This window comes from Xenia sp. Carnegie-2017, unplaced genomic scaffold (assembly GCF_021976095.1).
Source record: "Xenia sp. Carnegie-2017 unplaced genomic scaffold, XeniaSp_v1 HiC_scaffold_19, whole genome shotgun sequence".
NCBI classification, from domain to species: Eukaryota; Metazoa; Cnidaria; class Anthozoa; order Malacalcyonacea; family Xeniidae; genus Xenia; species Xenia sp. Carnegie-2017.
Window position 1 is genome coordinate 6,520,471 of NW_025813481.1, and position 12,820 is coordinate 6,533,290.

General features: G+C 35.3%; 3 protein-coding genes across 4 annotated transcripts; all 3 read right to left on the reverse strand.

Moving 5' to 3' along the window:
* Positions 1-38: 38 nt before the first annotated feature.
* Positions 39-944, reverse strand: LOC124439278 (deoxynucleotidyltransferase terminal-interacting protein 2-like). Its single transcript, XM_046989503.1, has 5 exons — positions 868-944; positions 678-773; positions 450-614; positions 260-369; positions 39-191 (listed from the first exon to the last, which is right to left on the reverse strand). Exons 1-5 carry the CDS (start codon positions 928-930, stop codon positions 92-94), a joined length of 534 nt encoding a protein of 177 aa, XP_046845459.1. The 5' UTR covers positions 931-944; the 3' UTR covers positions 39-91.
* On the reverse strand, positions 868-7,321 carry LOC124439371. The gene is made up of 9 exons (XM_046989595.1): positions 6,730-7,321; positions 6,238-6,402; positions 5,470-6,177; positions 5,182-5,381; positions 3,335-3,791; positions 2,800-2,961; positions 2,038-2,739; positions 1,067-1,318; positions 868-991 (listed from the first exon to the last, which is right to left on the reverse strand). Exons 1-9 carry the CDS (start codon positions 7,172-7,174, stop codon positions 948-950), a joined length of 3,135 nt encoding a protein of 1,044 aa, XP_046845551.1. The 5' UTR covers positions 7,175-7,321; the 3' UTR covers positions 868-947.
* A 1,171-nt stretch (positions 7,322-8,492) lies between these two features.
* Positions 8,493-12,695, reverse strand: LOC124438860 (extracellular tyrosine-protein kinase PKDCC-like). 2 transcript variants are annotated; one of them, XM_046989071.1, is made up of 6 exons: positions 12,110-12,695; positions 11,767-12,043; positions 9,977-10,111; positions 9,311-9,740; positions 9,041-9,238; positions 8,493-8,818 (listed from the first exon to the last, which is right to left on the reverse strand). In XM_046989071.1, exons 1-6 carry the CDS (start codon positions 12,577-12,579, stop codon positions 8,736-8,738), a joined length of 1,593 nt encoding a protein of 530 aa, XP_046845027.1. In that variant the 5' UTR covers positions 12,580-12,695; the 3' UTR covers positions 8,493-8,735. The 2 variants fall into 2 exon arrangements, with proteins under 2 accessions (XP_046845027.1, XP_046845026.1); XM_046989070.1 differs by having other exon boundaries at positions 11,767-12,695.
* Positions 12,696-12,820: the final 125 nt, after the last annotated feature.

Here is a 12,820-nt window from a genome sequence, read left to right on the forward strand (position 1 = left end):
GTCAGCGGACTAGACGTGCGCATTGAATTTAGACATTGCATGATAAGTTTCATTTATTTTTAAATTAATTTCCCACAGAAACTAGAAATCCCTAACTTCTTTTCCGTTTATATTTGTTTCTTATGTAGAATCCTTTCTTTTTTGTTTTTTCCCGTGAAGCCTGAATCTCTAGGTATTTTCTTTTATTGTATCTACAACATGAAAAAAATCATTGTCAAACCATTCCATTAAAAAAATACACCAATGACTTTTAAATTACCTTCTAAACTCTGCATCAGCCAAGAGGCTTTCAACAATAGTTTTCTTTCTCTTACTATTGGGTAATCTTGATGAATAAAACTCTGCTGGACCACTTACAACTGTACCAAACTTTAAAAAGAAAGCAGATGTAAAATGTAAACACACACATAAATGTGTAAAACAATTATGTTTATAGTTTTTACTCCAACCTGAAAATATTTTGGTAACTTTTTTGAATTATTTTTCTTGTAATGATGTTTAGGATCAAGAACATTTCTCATATGAAGAATTCTCAAATCACGTTGAGCTTCTTGTGTCATTTCAGGTGCAGGCATATTGAACCATCCTTTTCCAGCCGATCTATCCTTATCTCTCTATAAAAAATCAACATACTAATGTCTGTAGTTAAATTAAGACTATTCATAGTTTTATTTCACCTTTTTTTCTTTCCTTAAAGAATTGAAGGTCTTGTGATATTGTGGAGCTTTTTCTTTCTTGTGGAAATCACTAGTAATCACACATTTTTTCATTATCTAAAAATAAAAGTCTGAGCTATAGAATAAATGACTAAGTGCTGTAACAAAGCTGTCTAATCAGCACGACTGACAAACTTTCTTCAGTAGTAACCTGTTTCTCATTAAGTCCTTGGTCAATATTTCCAGCAATGACTGTAGTATTTGTTTCATCCATGTTGAAATAAAGATCATTCATATCAACGCCTGAATCAAGTTCAGTAGCAAATGTTTGATTCCTATAAACATATGAATATATGGTAGAGTAAAAGGTATACGGTTAGTACTCGATAAAATAATATCAAAATAATTACTTCGACACGTTTTTATTTGAGATGCCACACAAACGCTGAATAACTCGTCTTCATTTCCTTCTCCGCAAGCCAACGGTCCATCGTTTATCGAAATGGTACGACGAGTATTTTTTAAGTTTTCTTTCATAATAGTATACGTAGATTTTACTAAATCCTTAAGTGTTTCTTCAGTATTTTCTTTTGAAATTTCCACAGCTTTGTTCTTGAGACGAGCACTTCTTCGTACCATAGTTAAACAATAGTTATATCTGTCTGTGTAGTTATAGATTAAAGAGAAAGTGAAGAAGTTATACTACTTACGAGTGCGAAACCAAAAAAAACTTAGAGGCTGAAGGCATCCCTCCCCCCCCAAAATATGCAAATAATGCGTCATTAATTACGTCACGGCAAAAATTTTGTGAACTGTCAAACTGTGAAGAAATAGACTAGTGAGAAAGAGTTAAGAAAAGATGTTCACTGTTGACTTTAATACATTTAATGAAATAAGTGTTTTGCACTTGACAGTAATTCATAAATTACAAAATTATGCAAACATAGAGAGTCTACACCTGGTCTGCTACATGTGGGTAGAAAATCCAATTAGTTAAAAAATTGATGAGGTAAATGAGAAAATACAATTCATCATAAAGTGCACGTTTTATAACTATTATTTCACCAATCTTAACATCATGTTTCTGTATGTCATAAAACTTCATGATGAGTGATCTAGAAATATATTTTTTTTACAAGAGTGAATGTAGGTACAGGACATTGTTTTTCATTGTATTCGGTGTATGCTTGGGTAACTTGGTAATTAACTCTCAACATCATAGACAAAAAATCTTTTGTTTGATAATGTTGTCCGAGGCTCATTGTAAGAGCTTTGATGTACCATGTTCCCTCTTCAACACTGCGGAAGCTTACATACCCTGTAAAGATGATTATTTGTAAATATTATTAGTCAGCATTATATACATAATGGTATTTCTTACCTGGAGCAGTTGAATAACCAAGAAAAAAGTCTGGTTCATTTGGATCTACACTTTGCCGAATAGCTAAATCATTTTCTCCATCAAGTTCATCTTTGTCTAGATTTGAACTGTTGGCCACAAGAGTTGTATCAGAATGCATGTGATCCAAGACTAAAGTTTGACTTCCTGAATCAGAAGGATGATGTATTTCTGTATTGGTTACTGGTGTTGGAGTGGAACTCATATTACGTTTTGGATTTATCCCTGCATTTCCTCTACATGCCTGAATGAAAAATAACTTTGGCTTTTCTTTTAATGCCTTACAATTTTCAGCTTTAAAAAAATTGATGATGTCATTGATCATCACATAATGTCCATCTGCTCCATATATTTTACCCATTTCTCCATGTGACATGATACAACAGACAAAACAACTGGACTTTTGCTCTATGTTGATTCTTCTGGCCATATCTGAAGCAACTTTGTACAGTTCATGACCTTTCAAATCTGTATGTTTTTCAACAACAAAGCCCAGTGTTTGCCAAAGTTTTTCAAGATTAATAACATCAACATTTGATCCCTCACGCTCTGTCAATTGCACACCATCACTTGTGACTTTGCAAGAAAATTTTTCTATATTTATAACAAGTGCAAATCCATGAGGGCGACTATCCATAGGATAACATGATGTTGGATCTCTTTCTGATGGAGAGGATGGCACATCTATAAGGAAAAATACTTAAAAATATCACCACAGATGAATGCAAATAAAATATATTTTACCTTTTTTTGCAAGCATTTTATCAATCCTATCATTAACATCCTTTCGAGGAATATAATTTAAAAGATCTTTTAAATAAGAAAAATCATCTTCAGAGAGCTTTCCATCCCTTTCCATATAATCTAGGATAGTTTCTCCATTTTTAATGTCCTCTCCTATCCCACCTACACACAAAAGAGAAATGACTAGCTGTACATTCATAAGAAGGTAGATACCAAACATGAAAGCAGTTGGAAAAAGGATTCTAAAGAAAATGAAGCAACCTAGATGGTTGCCCAACATGCCTCAAACTAAAGAAACAATGTCGTATTTGCCTTAAAATAAATTAGTTCAAGTTTAGGTAATATAAAAATTTGAGAATGAAAGACTTGTATTTTTTTGACTGAGCTTTTCCCAACATATCGGGATTATAAACTGGCTCAAATGTTGGGAATGTCATTTGAATTTATTATACTAATAGTGAAATGAATTTGCTGAAAGACTTGTCAAAATGTGGCAATTTGTCTGCACAGTTTTAGTTGAAATTCTTCTTCATACCTGGAACTTTCAATAAGAACTTCATAGTACTAACATTATCTGACGTCAATTCATCTGCTACTGCCTTTAAAATACTCCGATAAGGTGATATACCACTTGAAGGAGGTACCATATTGCTGGATATGGGGACAGTGGAGATAGTACCTGACACAGGCAAACTACCACAACCATCAACCAAAGAATCCACACAACATTCAATGGGAATTTTCCTTGATAAATCAACACGTTGGATTTTTTTTAAGACATCTTGCAACCACATTAAGTTTTCAGAAGATATAATCCGTCTCTCCTGAAGCATATTAAACAATGCTAAAGGATCACGATCAGATATTTTATCAAGTACAGCAGCACCGACTGAATCTCTACAGACAAACTTTATTGAACAAACATCACTTAAAGTTAAATTATCCGCAATTTCTTTGAGAAATTTACGATATTTGTCATTTGTCAAAGCCATTTACTGTTCACACATACAGCTATTTCCTCTTTCTCCGGAATCTTTTTCAATCTCATTAAAAGTCGTTATGACAAACAAAGAACCTAGAGAAAAGAGGAAGACGAACTATTCCAGGAAAGAGCTAGGCAAATTAAAGAATTCCTTGAACGGTTGAGAGGTGCCACAAGAATAGTTAAACTAGTTGTTCCATTCTCTTTCAAATTTTACTAATTTAAAATATATTTTGCAAATACAAGCTTGCAAAATACGTTATTTCACCATCAGTTGTCGATTAACGAAGTAATATATCTCCCGGAGCTAATCCTTGATGCTTCAATTGTCCACCTTAACCAAAGGAAACTCTTATTTTTGAAAATTTAGCAAGTTGACCACAAAATTAACTGAGATATTAACAGAGAAAATACAGATTATCAAAGCTGCCACTCCGTATATGCACATTTCCCCTACCAAAACTTGATTTTCCCCCTACCTCCCCTCACGATGATTTTCCTTGTTTTCCCGTCCTTTTCCCCTACACAGCAACATACCCCCCTATTATATACCTACGTCGGGTCAGACCATTGAATTTTTTAGTCAGTTTTTAAAAAAATGCAAACAAAAAAAAGGTTTATCGAAAACTAAGAACATCAAGACGACAAAGTTTGAATTTGGCGTAGGAAGTAATGACATTCAAGTGGTGCAAATGACACACTGAGTTTATGCTAAGTTGCTGATCTGTATTGCCATATATGGTCACAAAATGTGCCAAAAGAAAGATTCTGTTACAATCACTTGCTAAATGGTGAGAACACAGGAAGAAAAGAGTATTTTGGGCAAAAATGAGGCTCATTTTTAAACGATTTTCTTTTCTCCCTACAATCCCCCTACATTTTACAGCTTTCCCCGTAGGTTTCCCCTACCACCTACAAACCACTAAATCCCCCTACTGTAGGGGATTTTCCCTACGAGTGGCAGCACTGCAGAATATTCACTATCAACCATTCCAGCGATGTCCATCATAACTCGGATTCTCGGGGATGGGGTGTGATTACACAGCATACGTATCATTTTGGTGTCATCGCAGCAATGAATTTTAAATTGAAATTGCATTAATGAAACAACAATAAAACTTTACACTCTTTATATGTTCTTATGATGGACTTAATCATCTTTAATGAAAAGACATATTTCATAATTCATGGTCATTTAAGTCATTATAATTGAAAAATAGTTCAACTCCTGTACAAGAATAGTATTCTCAATGGCAAGAATGGTTTTATTGAAAGTTTAGTCACTTAAAAATACACGAAAACTAAAACTTACTAATTCATTAAGTCAACATTTTAAAACTATCATTTCACCAATCTCACATCATGTTTTTATGTCATAAAACTTCATGATGAGACTTCTAGAAATATATTTTTTTTACAAGAGTGAACACGGGTACAGGACATTGTTTTTCATTTTTTTTGGTGTATGCTTGGGTCACCTCGTCATTAACTCTCAACATCATAGACAAAAAATCTTCAGTTTGATAATGTTGCCCGAGACTCATTGTCAGTGCTTTGATGTACCATGTTCCATGATCAACACTCCGGAAACTCACATACCCTGTAAAGATTTGGTAAATTTTTAAGCATTACATGTCTAGTCAATATTTTAAAAAAAATTATATGTCAGCATGTTATCTAGCTCATACCAGGTGCAGTTGAATAACCAAGAAAAAAGTCTTGCTCATTTGGATCGGCTTTATGACGGAAAGTTGAATCATTTGCCTCAGAATCAAGTTTATATTTATCTTGATTCGAAGTATTGGACACAGGATTTGCATCAGAATGCATCTGATTTGAGACTGGAGTTTGATTTCCTGAATCGGTGGGTTGATGTGTTTCTGTGTGGGTAACAGGCATTGTGGTAGAACTTGCATAAAGACTTGAATCAATCTGCGTCAAAGTTCCTCGACATGCTTGAATAAAAAATAACTTTGGCTTTCCTTTTAATGCATTACAATTTTGAGCTTTAAAAAAATTGGTGATCTCTTTGATGTTCACATAATCTCCATCTGTTCCATATATTTTACCCATTTCCCCATGTGACATGATACAACAGACAAAACAACTGGACTTTTGCTCTATGTTGATTCTTTTGGCCATATCTGAAGCAACTTTGTACAGTTCATGACCTTTCAAATCTGTATGTTTTTCAACAACAAAGCCCAGTGTTTCCCAAAGTTTTTCAAGATTAATTACATCAACCTTTGATCCTTTTCGCTCTCTCAATTGCACACCATCCCTTGTTACTTTGCAAGAAAATTTTTCTATATTTACAATAAGTGCAAATCCATGAGGGCGACTATCCATAGGATAACATAATTTTGGATCTCTTTCTGATGGGGAGGATGGCACATCTATAAGGAAAAATACTTAAAAATATCACCACAGATGAATGCAAATAAAATATTTTTTACCATTTTTTTTTGGAAGCATTTTATCAATCATAGCAATAACATCCTTTCGATGAATATCATTTAAAAGATCTTTTAAATTAGAAAAATCATCTTCAGTCAGCTTTCCAATCCCTTCCATATAATTCAAGAAGGTTTCTCCATTTGTGAGTTTTCCACCAATACCACCTGTCAAAAAGAAACCTGACAAGTTATACCTCAAAGTTTACAACTATACATGTAACTGATTTAGAGAAAGGATTTTTAAAGTAATAAGTTGAAGTAAGATGGCACAAGTTGTGACCACCAAAGGCAATCTTGAGTATTACGATGAATTGAATTTACGTCCATTAAATTTAAATTTGGCTTTTTATACTTTGTTCAAGCTGTTTTTACAAATTTTGGACGGGCAGCACAAAGCAACAAAATTAAAGACGCGACAAAATGTTGTATGAAGTGTTTTGCAGACTCACAAAATTGCAGGAACACAGTTTCAGTTTAAATTTCTCCATATACCTGGAACATCCAATAAGAATTTCATTTCACTTATATTGTCTGCTGTTAATTCATCTGCTATTGCCTTTAAGATACTCCGATAAGGCGATATACAAGATATAGAAACCATACTGCTAGATATTGGGCTAGTAGGACTAGCCCCCCCAACATAACCAGCATCAACTGACGTATCTACACAATAATTGGGAATTTTTCTGGATAAATCAATACGTTGAATTCTTTTTAAGACATCTTGCAACCACGTTAGGTTTTCAGAGGATATAATCTGTCTTTCCTGAAGCGTATTAAATAATGTTAAAGGTTCACGATCAGATATTTTATCAAGTACAGCAGCACCGACTGAGTCTCCTCTACAGACAAACTTTATTGAACCAACGTCACTTATAGTTAAATTATCCGCAATTTCTTTGAGCAATTTGCGATATTTGTCATTTGTCAAAGCCATTTCCTTGTCTTGCCAAGCCCCGAACCTTGATACTTCTCTAGTTTTTTCTCAATAACACTTCAACAAAAACAATATTTAGTACAACAAATTGTTGCCAAAATCATATCGTTGTGCACTCGATCGTCGTCTCTGACGATACTTGCTACATCAACGTAACGTAACATGTGACCATTTTTGACCAATTACATTTGATAATTAATAATTGGTCATAAAAGTTTTTGAACTTTTTATCCTTTCCGCTTCCCGAGCCATGTGGAGCTCTCTGAGAGGAGACAAGGGAAGTGAGGAAGGAGAGAGGAGAGGAAAGAAGAGAGAAAGGGGAGAAGAAAAGAGTGGCGTGGATGTGGTTGCACTGCTTACATCCTCCTCTACACCACGCTCTACACCACGCACTCCACGCTCTACTCCACGCTCTACACCACGCACTACTCCACGCTCTACACCACGCACTACTCCACCTCTACACCACGCTCTACACCACACCACTTCCTCTCCTTTCGTTCCCTAACTATGCAGCGTTAATTTATTTTCATTTTTTTTACTGCATTGGTTCACCTGTCTTCCCCCTCTTCCAACTCCTCCTCTTTCACCCTTTCTTCTCCACATCCTCCACACCCACATCCGGCAATACCACCTTTACCTCCATCCTGACAACCAGTTACACCTCAACAACCAACCTGACAACCAGCTACACCTCAACAACCAACCAGACAACCAGCTACACCTCAACAACCAACCTGACAACAAGCTACACCTCAACAACCAACCTGACAACCAGCTACACCTCAACAACCAACCTGACAACCAGCTACACCTCAACAACCAACCTGACAACCAGCTACACCTCAACAACCAACCTGACAACAAGCTACACCTCAACAACCAACCTGACAACCAGCTACACCTCAACAACCAACCTGACAACCAGCTACACCTCAATAACCAACCTGACAACCAGCTACACCTCAATAACCAACCTGACAACCAGCTACACCTCAACAACCAACCAGACAACCAGCTACACCTCAATAACCAACCTGACAACCAGCTACACCTCAACAACCAACCAGACAACCAGCTACACCTCAACAACCAACCAGACAACCAGCTACACCTCAATAACCAACCTGACAACAAGCTACACCTCAACAACCAACCAGACAACCAGCTACACCTCAACAACTAACCTGATAGCCAGCTGCCCTTTCCAATGCTGACCTCACTTGGTGCACCTCTTCTTAGAACTAACTTTACTTAGTGCACCCCTGCTTATTATTGACCTCACTTGTAAAGAATTCTGGTGTAAACTGTAAAGAACTTTTTCAGATTGCAAATATGTTTAGTTTAACATTTGAAAATCTAATTGTATATACATTATTTTATAAAACAAGGCTTGAAATATACGATGTCCATTTAGCGTCAACGTACCACTACAGTGTGGTAATAGAAAGCCTTGACTCTTCTCTTGAAGGACTGGAGCATATATTCTACTTCTACGCATATATATAATGCACCTTCATTCACATGGAGCATTCCATCTTGCAGTATGCGTCTTCCTTTATCACGTGACTTTAACGTAGACCATGTTGTCTGGACTTGAGACAATGTTAGTTAAGTTGTTTTTAAAAAAGGCCCATTTGTAACCTGAGGAATAGAAAATAGTTTCACTGCTTAAAATATCACTCTCTTTATTTGAATATACTCCTTTGCTCACCAAAACTTTTTCCAATGCAATGAAACTAAGGCTGATTCTGTCATACCTTAAACTACCCCAAACACAAATGTACTAACCTACGATTAAATGAAACCACAAAAAAAACCCAATTCTTAATCATCAGTTTATAAAAAGGTGAATGTGATACATACCTATCCATGATTTCTCATACGACATGACAAATGATCTACAATGTACATCATTGTCACACTCTTTCATAGCACCAACTTCATCGTATACTAACATCTGACAATTTACGAATGATAATGAATAATCACACTCGTAGTCATGAAAACCAGGAAAATCTGCATGTGCAATCGCACGATATTTGTTTCGGGGTCTGTATTTTTCTACAAACATAATACATCAACATTAATTACCATCCTTGATACAAAAATAATCCATTGCAATCTCGCGTTTACCTAATCCAAAACCGTTCCTTAGTTTCCTCAGAAGATACTCCAAGTCACTTAACAATGTGGAAGCGTCGTACATAAATGATGCCGATTTTTTCTTAATTTTCTGCAAATCTTCAAACACACCCTGCGGAGCTCCGATTTGAAGAAACTCCTTCAAATAAAATCTTTCGAGGTTATAAAGATTCCATCTCTCATTATATCCCGCGCATGTGTTATTTATGCAAGACAAAGAGATGTTTTTGGTCTTGCTTCCTATTACACAATCCGAATTAGACTTGCAACGAATTCCTTCATTGGTGACGTCATCCAAGTCTGAAATTTTGACGTCACCATTTACAGTCACAAATTGAATCAATTGAAAATCACGAATTACCAATGAACCAAGCGGAGATTCACTGAAGTACTTTAGCAATCTTGCCAGACCAACAGCAATCTGAAATTGCAAGTAATCGTGATGTCAATAAGGACTCAGTGAGTTTTCAAAAAGGTTAAAGTAGAAATCTGTCTCTCCTAAACAATCTTCTAGTGACAAGAAACATCTCTAGCAGCACCATTGTGGGGACATCACCCGACGAAATAGGGGTCACAAGGGAAGTTCTTGCACAATAAAAAATTGTATTTATGATGAATAAAGTCCAACAATATATTTATAAAAAGTTTTCTACATACCCTAAACCGTTCGTGCCATGCCATCTGCAAGATGGTCATCAGATTTAGAGGAGTTCCAAGTTCGGTGACAACCGTCAAACCTCGGGTTTTTACGTTTCCAGTATCTTGATCGTTTTGAAAGCAGTAGCCCAATAACTATGAAAATACATTAGAAAACAGTTACATTATCTAGGAATGTTTATAACAGATAAGCATTTGTAATTTTCCTCTAATGAAGTCAGTAAGTCATTATGACACAAGACAATATGTAGATACTATATATCTAAGGGTCAGTTGAAAAGGTCACAAAAGATCTCATGGAAATGATAAAGAAATGTCCACAAGCACATGGCATTTTAAAACATTTATGTCCATTTTCCAGTCAGCTTTCAGGTAGTGTATAGAAACTTTACAACACCAACTACACAGTAAACAAAGACCAAAAATATTTGCATCGAACAATGGTGCTTTAGACGGTTGAAAGTATGGAACAAATCACTCATTGACGAATACCATCCCGTACGTCATTCGGAAATATTTTCTAGTTTAAGAAATGTTAGGCAGTTTGGGTATTTTGACGATTATTTTAAGTAGAACGATCTCTTAACAAGAAATCAATTCAGTCGAAGCAATTATATAAGCACAAATATCAAAAAACAATTCAGAGAATGAAAAATAGCAAAGACAACTAACTAAACAGAAATCACTTTGTGCTTGTTCTAAATATATCTAGGTAAATATCCAACAAACGCATAATTCTACTCGCCTCATGCATCTTTAAAGATATGCAGTCGCGGTCTAGCATGCATCTTTAAAGATATGCAATCACTAGTAATGTGCATGCTAAAATGGAGAAATTTTTGGCATTTTTATTCACACTTATTACATTTTGATTTTTTTCACTTTAACGATAGAATTGATACGCAAAAGGTCAAAGCATACCAGAAATTTTCCATCCGATTGTTTTAAACTATATATGAATACTTGCCCAGACATTATGTAGTAACCTTGGTACAAAATAAGAAACACTTTGGGTAAACAACCATATTTCCAACATTCATAGACTTAAAGTAAAGACTCGTGAATTGAAAACTTTATCCTCTTCATTCCTGAAATAGTTTTATCTATGTAACAATGGAAATATATGGATAGGTAGGTATTATCTATTTAAATAAGCAGAACTTTGAAACGGAAATGTAAATTCCTTGGCTAGACGTTTTTGAAAGCATGTCGATGTACAAGAAGCAGATGTTTTTAATATGTTGACCATTTAAAAGCACAATAGATAAAAGGGCAAAACTGACTGTGCGCAATAACCTCCCGTGTGGTAAACGTCTTAAAAAATTCACAAATACAAGATGACGACATGTGAAGAAGTGAATACAGATCCATTAAGACCTTGCATGATCCATCATTCAAAATATCATCAGCAAATTATATCCTGTTTAAAGGAGAATGAATGAATAGATGGGACACCTACTTTAAGTGACGACACTTTACAAAATAAATGTGTGAAAGATGTTTGCAGTAAATAAAAACGTTTAACAAGATCTTTTCGAGTGGACATTCATTCGGTCATGTTCCTCGTTCTTATGATTATTTCATTAACAAAGGAGTATGACCTGTTTGCAAAGTGCTGATTGAAATGCACTAAAACGAATCCTTTGATATTTTCGTAGTTTTTGTTCAAAAGATAAGAATGACCTCTGTTCCTCACTAGAAATACTGTTTGACGCAAACAAAGTTGACACGCATAATCGAAAAACACTGGCCTTGCATGCTTCCATTACAGATTAAATCATCACACTTACTTTAATGACATTGGAATGCTTCAATTGTTGATACAACAACAGCTCCTTCATAACTTTATATCTTGAGAGAAGCAGGCAATCAGAAACCAGTTTTGTTCTTTTCTTTTTCATACAATTGTGAACGTCAGTAGAATCAAGAGCGACACTTTTTACAGCAACCTCTCGATTGTGATATAAACCACGTTGCGTGCGTTTTGTGTACCCTCGACCTAACTCTTCTTGGATAATGATTTGTGAAATTTCCTGACATCCTAACGTATCCGGAAGACCTTCATCACTTTCTAAATGATTCGTATCTGAAGCAGAATTTGTGGAGTGAGTGTTTAACGATGAAACTGCATACCTCAGGCCACGTTCTTGCCAGGCTCGAACTCCATTCATGATAAGATTGAGTTTTAAAGAATCCGAATTCGGAAGATTTCGGTCTTTTTCTGACTTCAGACCATAATCAACATCCATGATATTTTCCAGTTTCCTTGAAAGGTAATTTAGTGAATTCAACTGACCAGTTACGTCTGTACGATAAGCGGAAGAAGGATTTTTAAGTACACTGCCTAAGATCTTCTTTAAAAGAGCATTTTCAGTAATTATTTCTCGTAAACCATATTTTCGCAGGTGAAACTCCTCGTTGGACTTCAGGAGAGTTCCATCATTCACAAGAATATCATCAAGACATTTGAGTGTGTAACGTTCATCTAGATAATAAGAACTTAGAAATACAAATGTAAAATAAAGAGAAATAACGATGCAGAGTAAGAAAGAAACATAACATCGAGTGTTCTGTTTCCATTGTGAGCGTACGTGAGGTTGCATTTCAAAGAAATGAAGACGAAGCGGTAGAACCTACTATCAATAAACACATCTCCGTGGCATTGAAATAACATTACCATATGACACTTAAAATAATACCTTCAACACACATGTGACGTAATTTTTAATTATGATGTTAATTGTAACTACCCACTCAGATAAGTGTTGATAAACAGCAAACATGTTGTCTGAGTCAACTTGTCTTTTGATTTATTGAATTTGTGGCTTTATATGTTAAACGACG

Bases quoted from the DNA above. Each gene is read 5' to 3' on its own strand.
- LOC124439278 (XM_046989503.1), bottom strand. From the start codon at position 930: ATGGATGAAACAAATACTACAGTCATTGCTGGAAATATTGACCAAGGA. The intron at 774-867 runs GTTACTACTGAA...TTTTATTTTTAG, and splicing joins AAGGACTTAATGAGAAACAG to ATAATGAAAAAATGTGTGAT. The intron at 192-259 runs GTAATTTAAAAG...TTCATGTTGTAG, and splicing joins GCTGATGCAGAGTTTAGAAG to ATACAATAAAAGAAAATACC.
- LOC124439371 (XM_046989595.1), bottom strand. From the start codon at position 7,174: ATGGCTTTGACAAATGACAAATATCGCAAATTGCTCAAAGAAATTGCG. The intron at 2,962-3,334 runs GTATGAAGAAGA...TTTTGTGTGTAG, and splicing joins GTTCTTATTGAAAGTTCCAG to GTGGGATAGGAGAGGACATT. The intron at 2,740-2,799 runs GTAAAATATATT...TTTTCCTTATAG, and splicing joins TAAAATGCTTGCAAAAAAAG to ATGTGCCATCCTCTCCATCA.
- LOC124438860 (XM_046989070.1), bottom strand. From the start codon at position 12,579: ATGCAACCTCACGTACGCTCACAATGGAAACAGAACACTCGATGTTAT. The intron at 10,112-11,766 runs GTAAGTGTGATG...GTATTTTCATAG, and splicing joins AGCATTCCAATGTCATTAAA to TTATTGGGCTACTGCTTTCA. The intron at 8,819-9,040 runs GTATGTATCACA...TCTATTCCTCAG, and splicing joins GTATGAGAAATCATGGATAG to GTTACAAATGGGCCTTTTTT.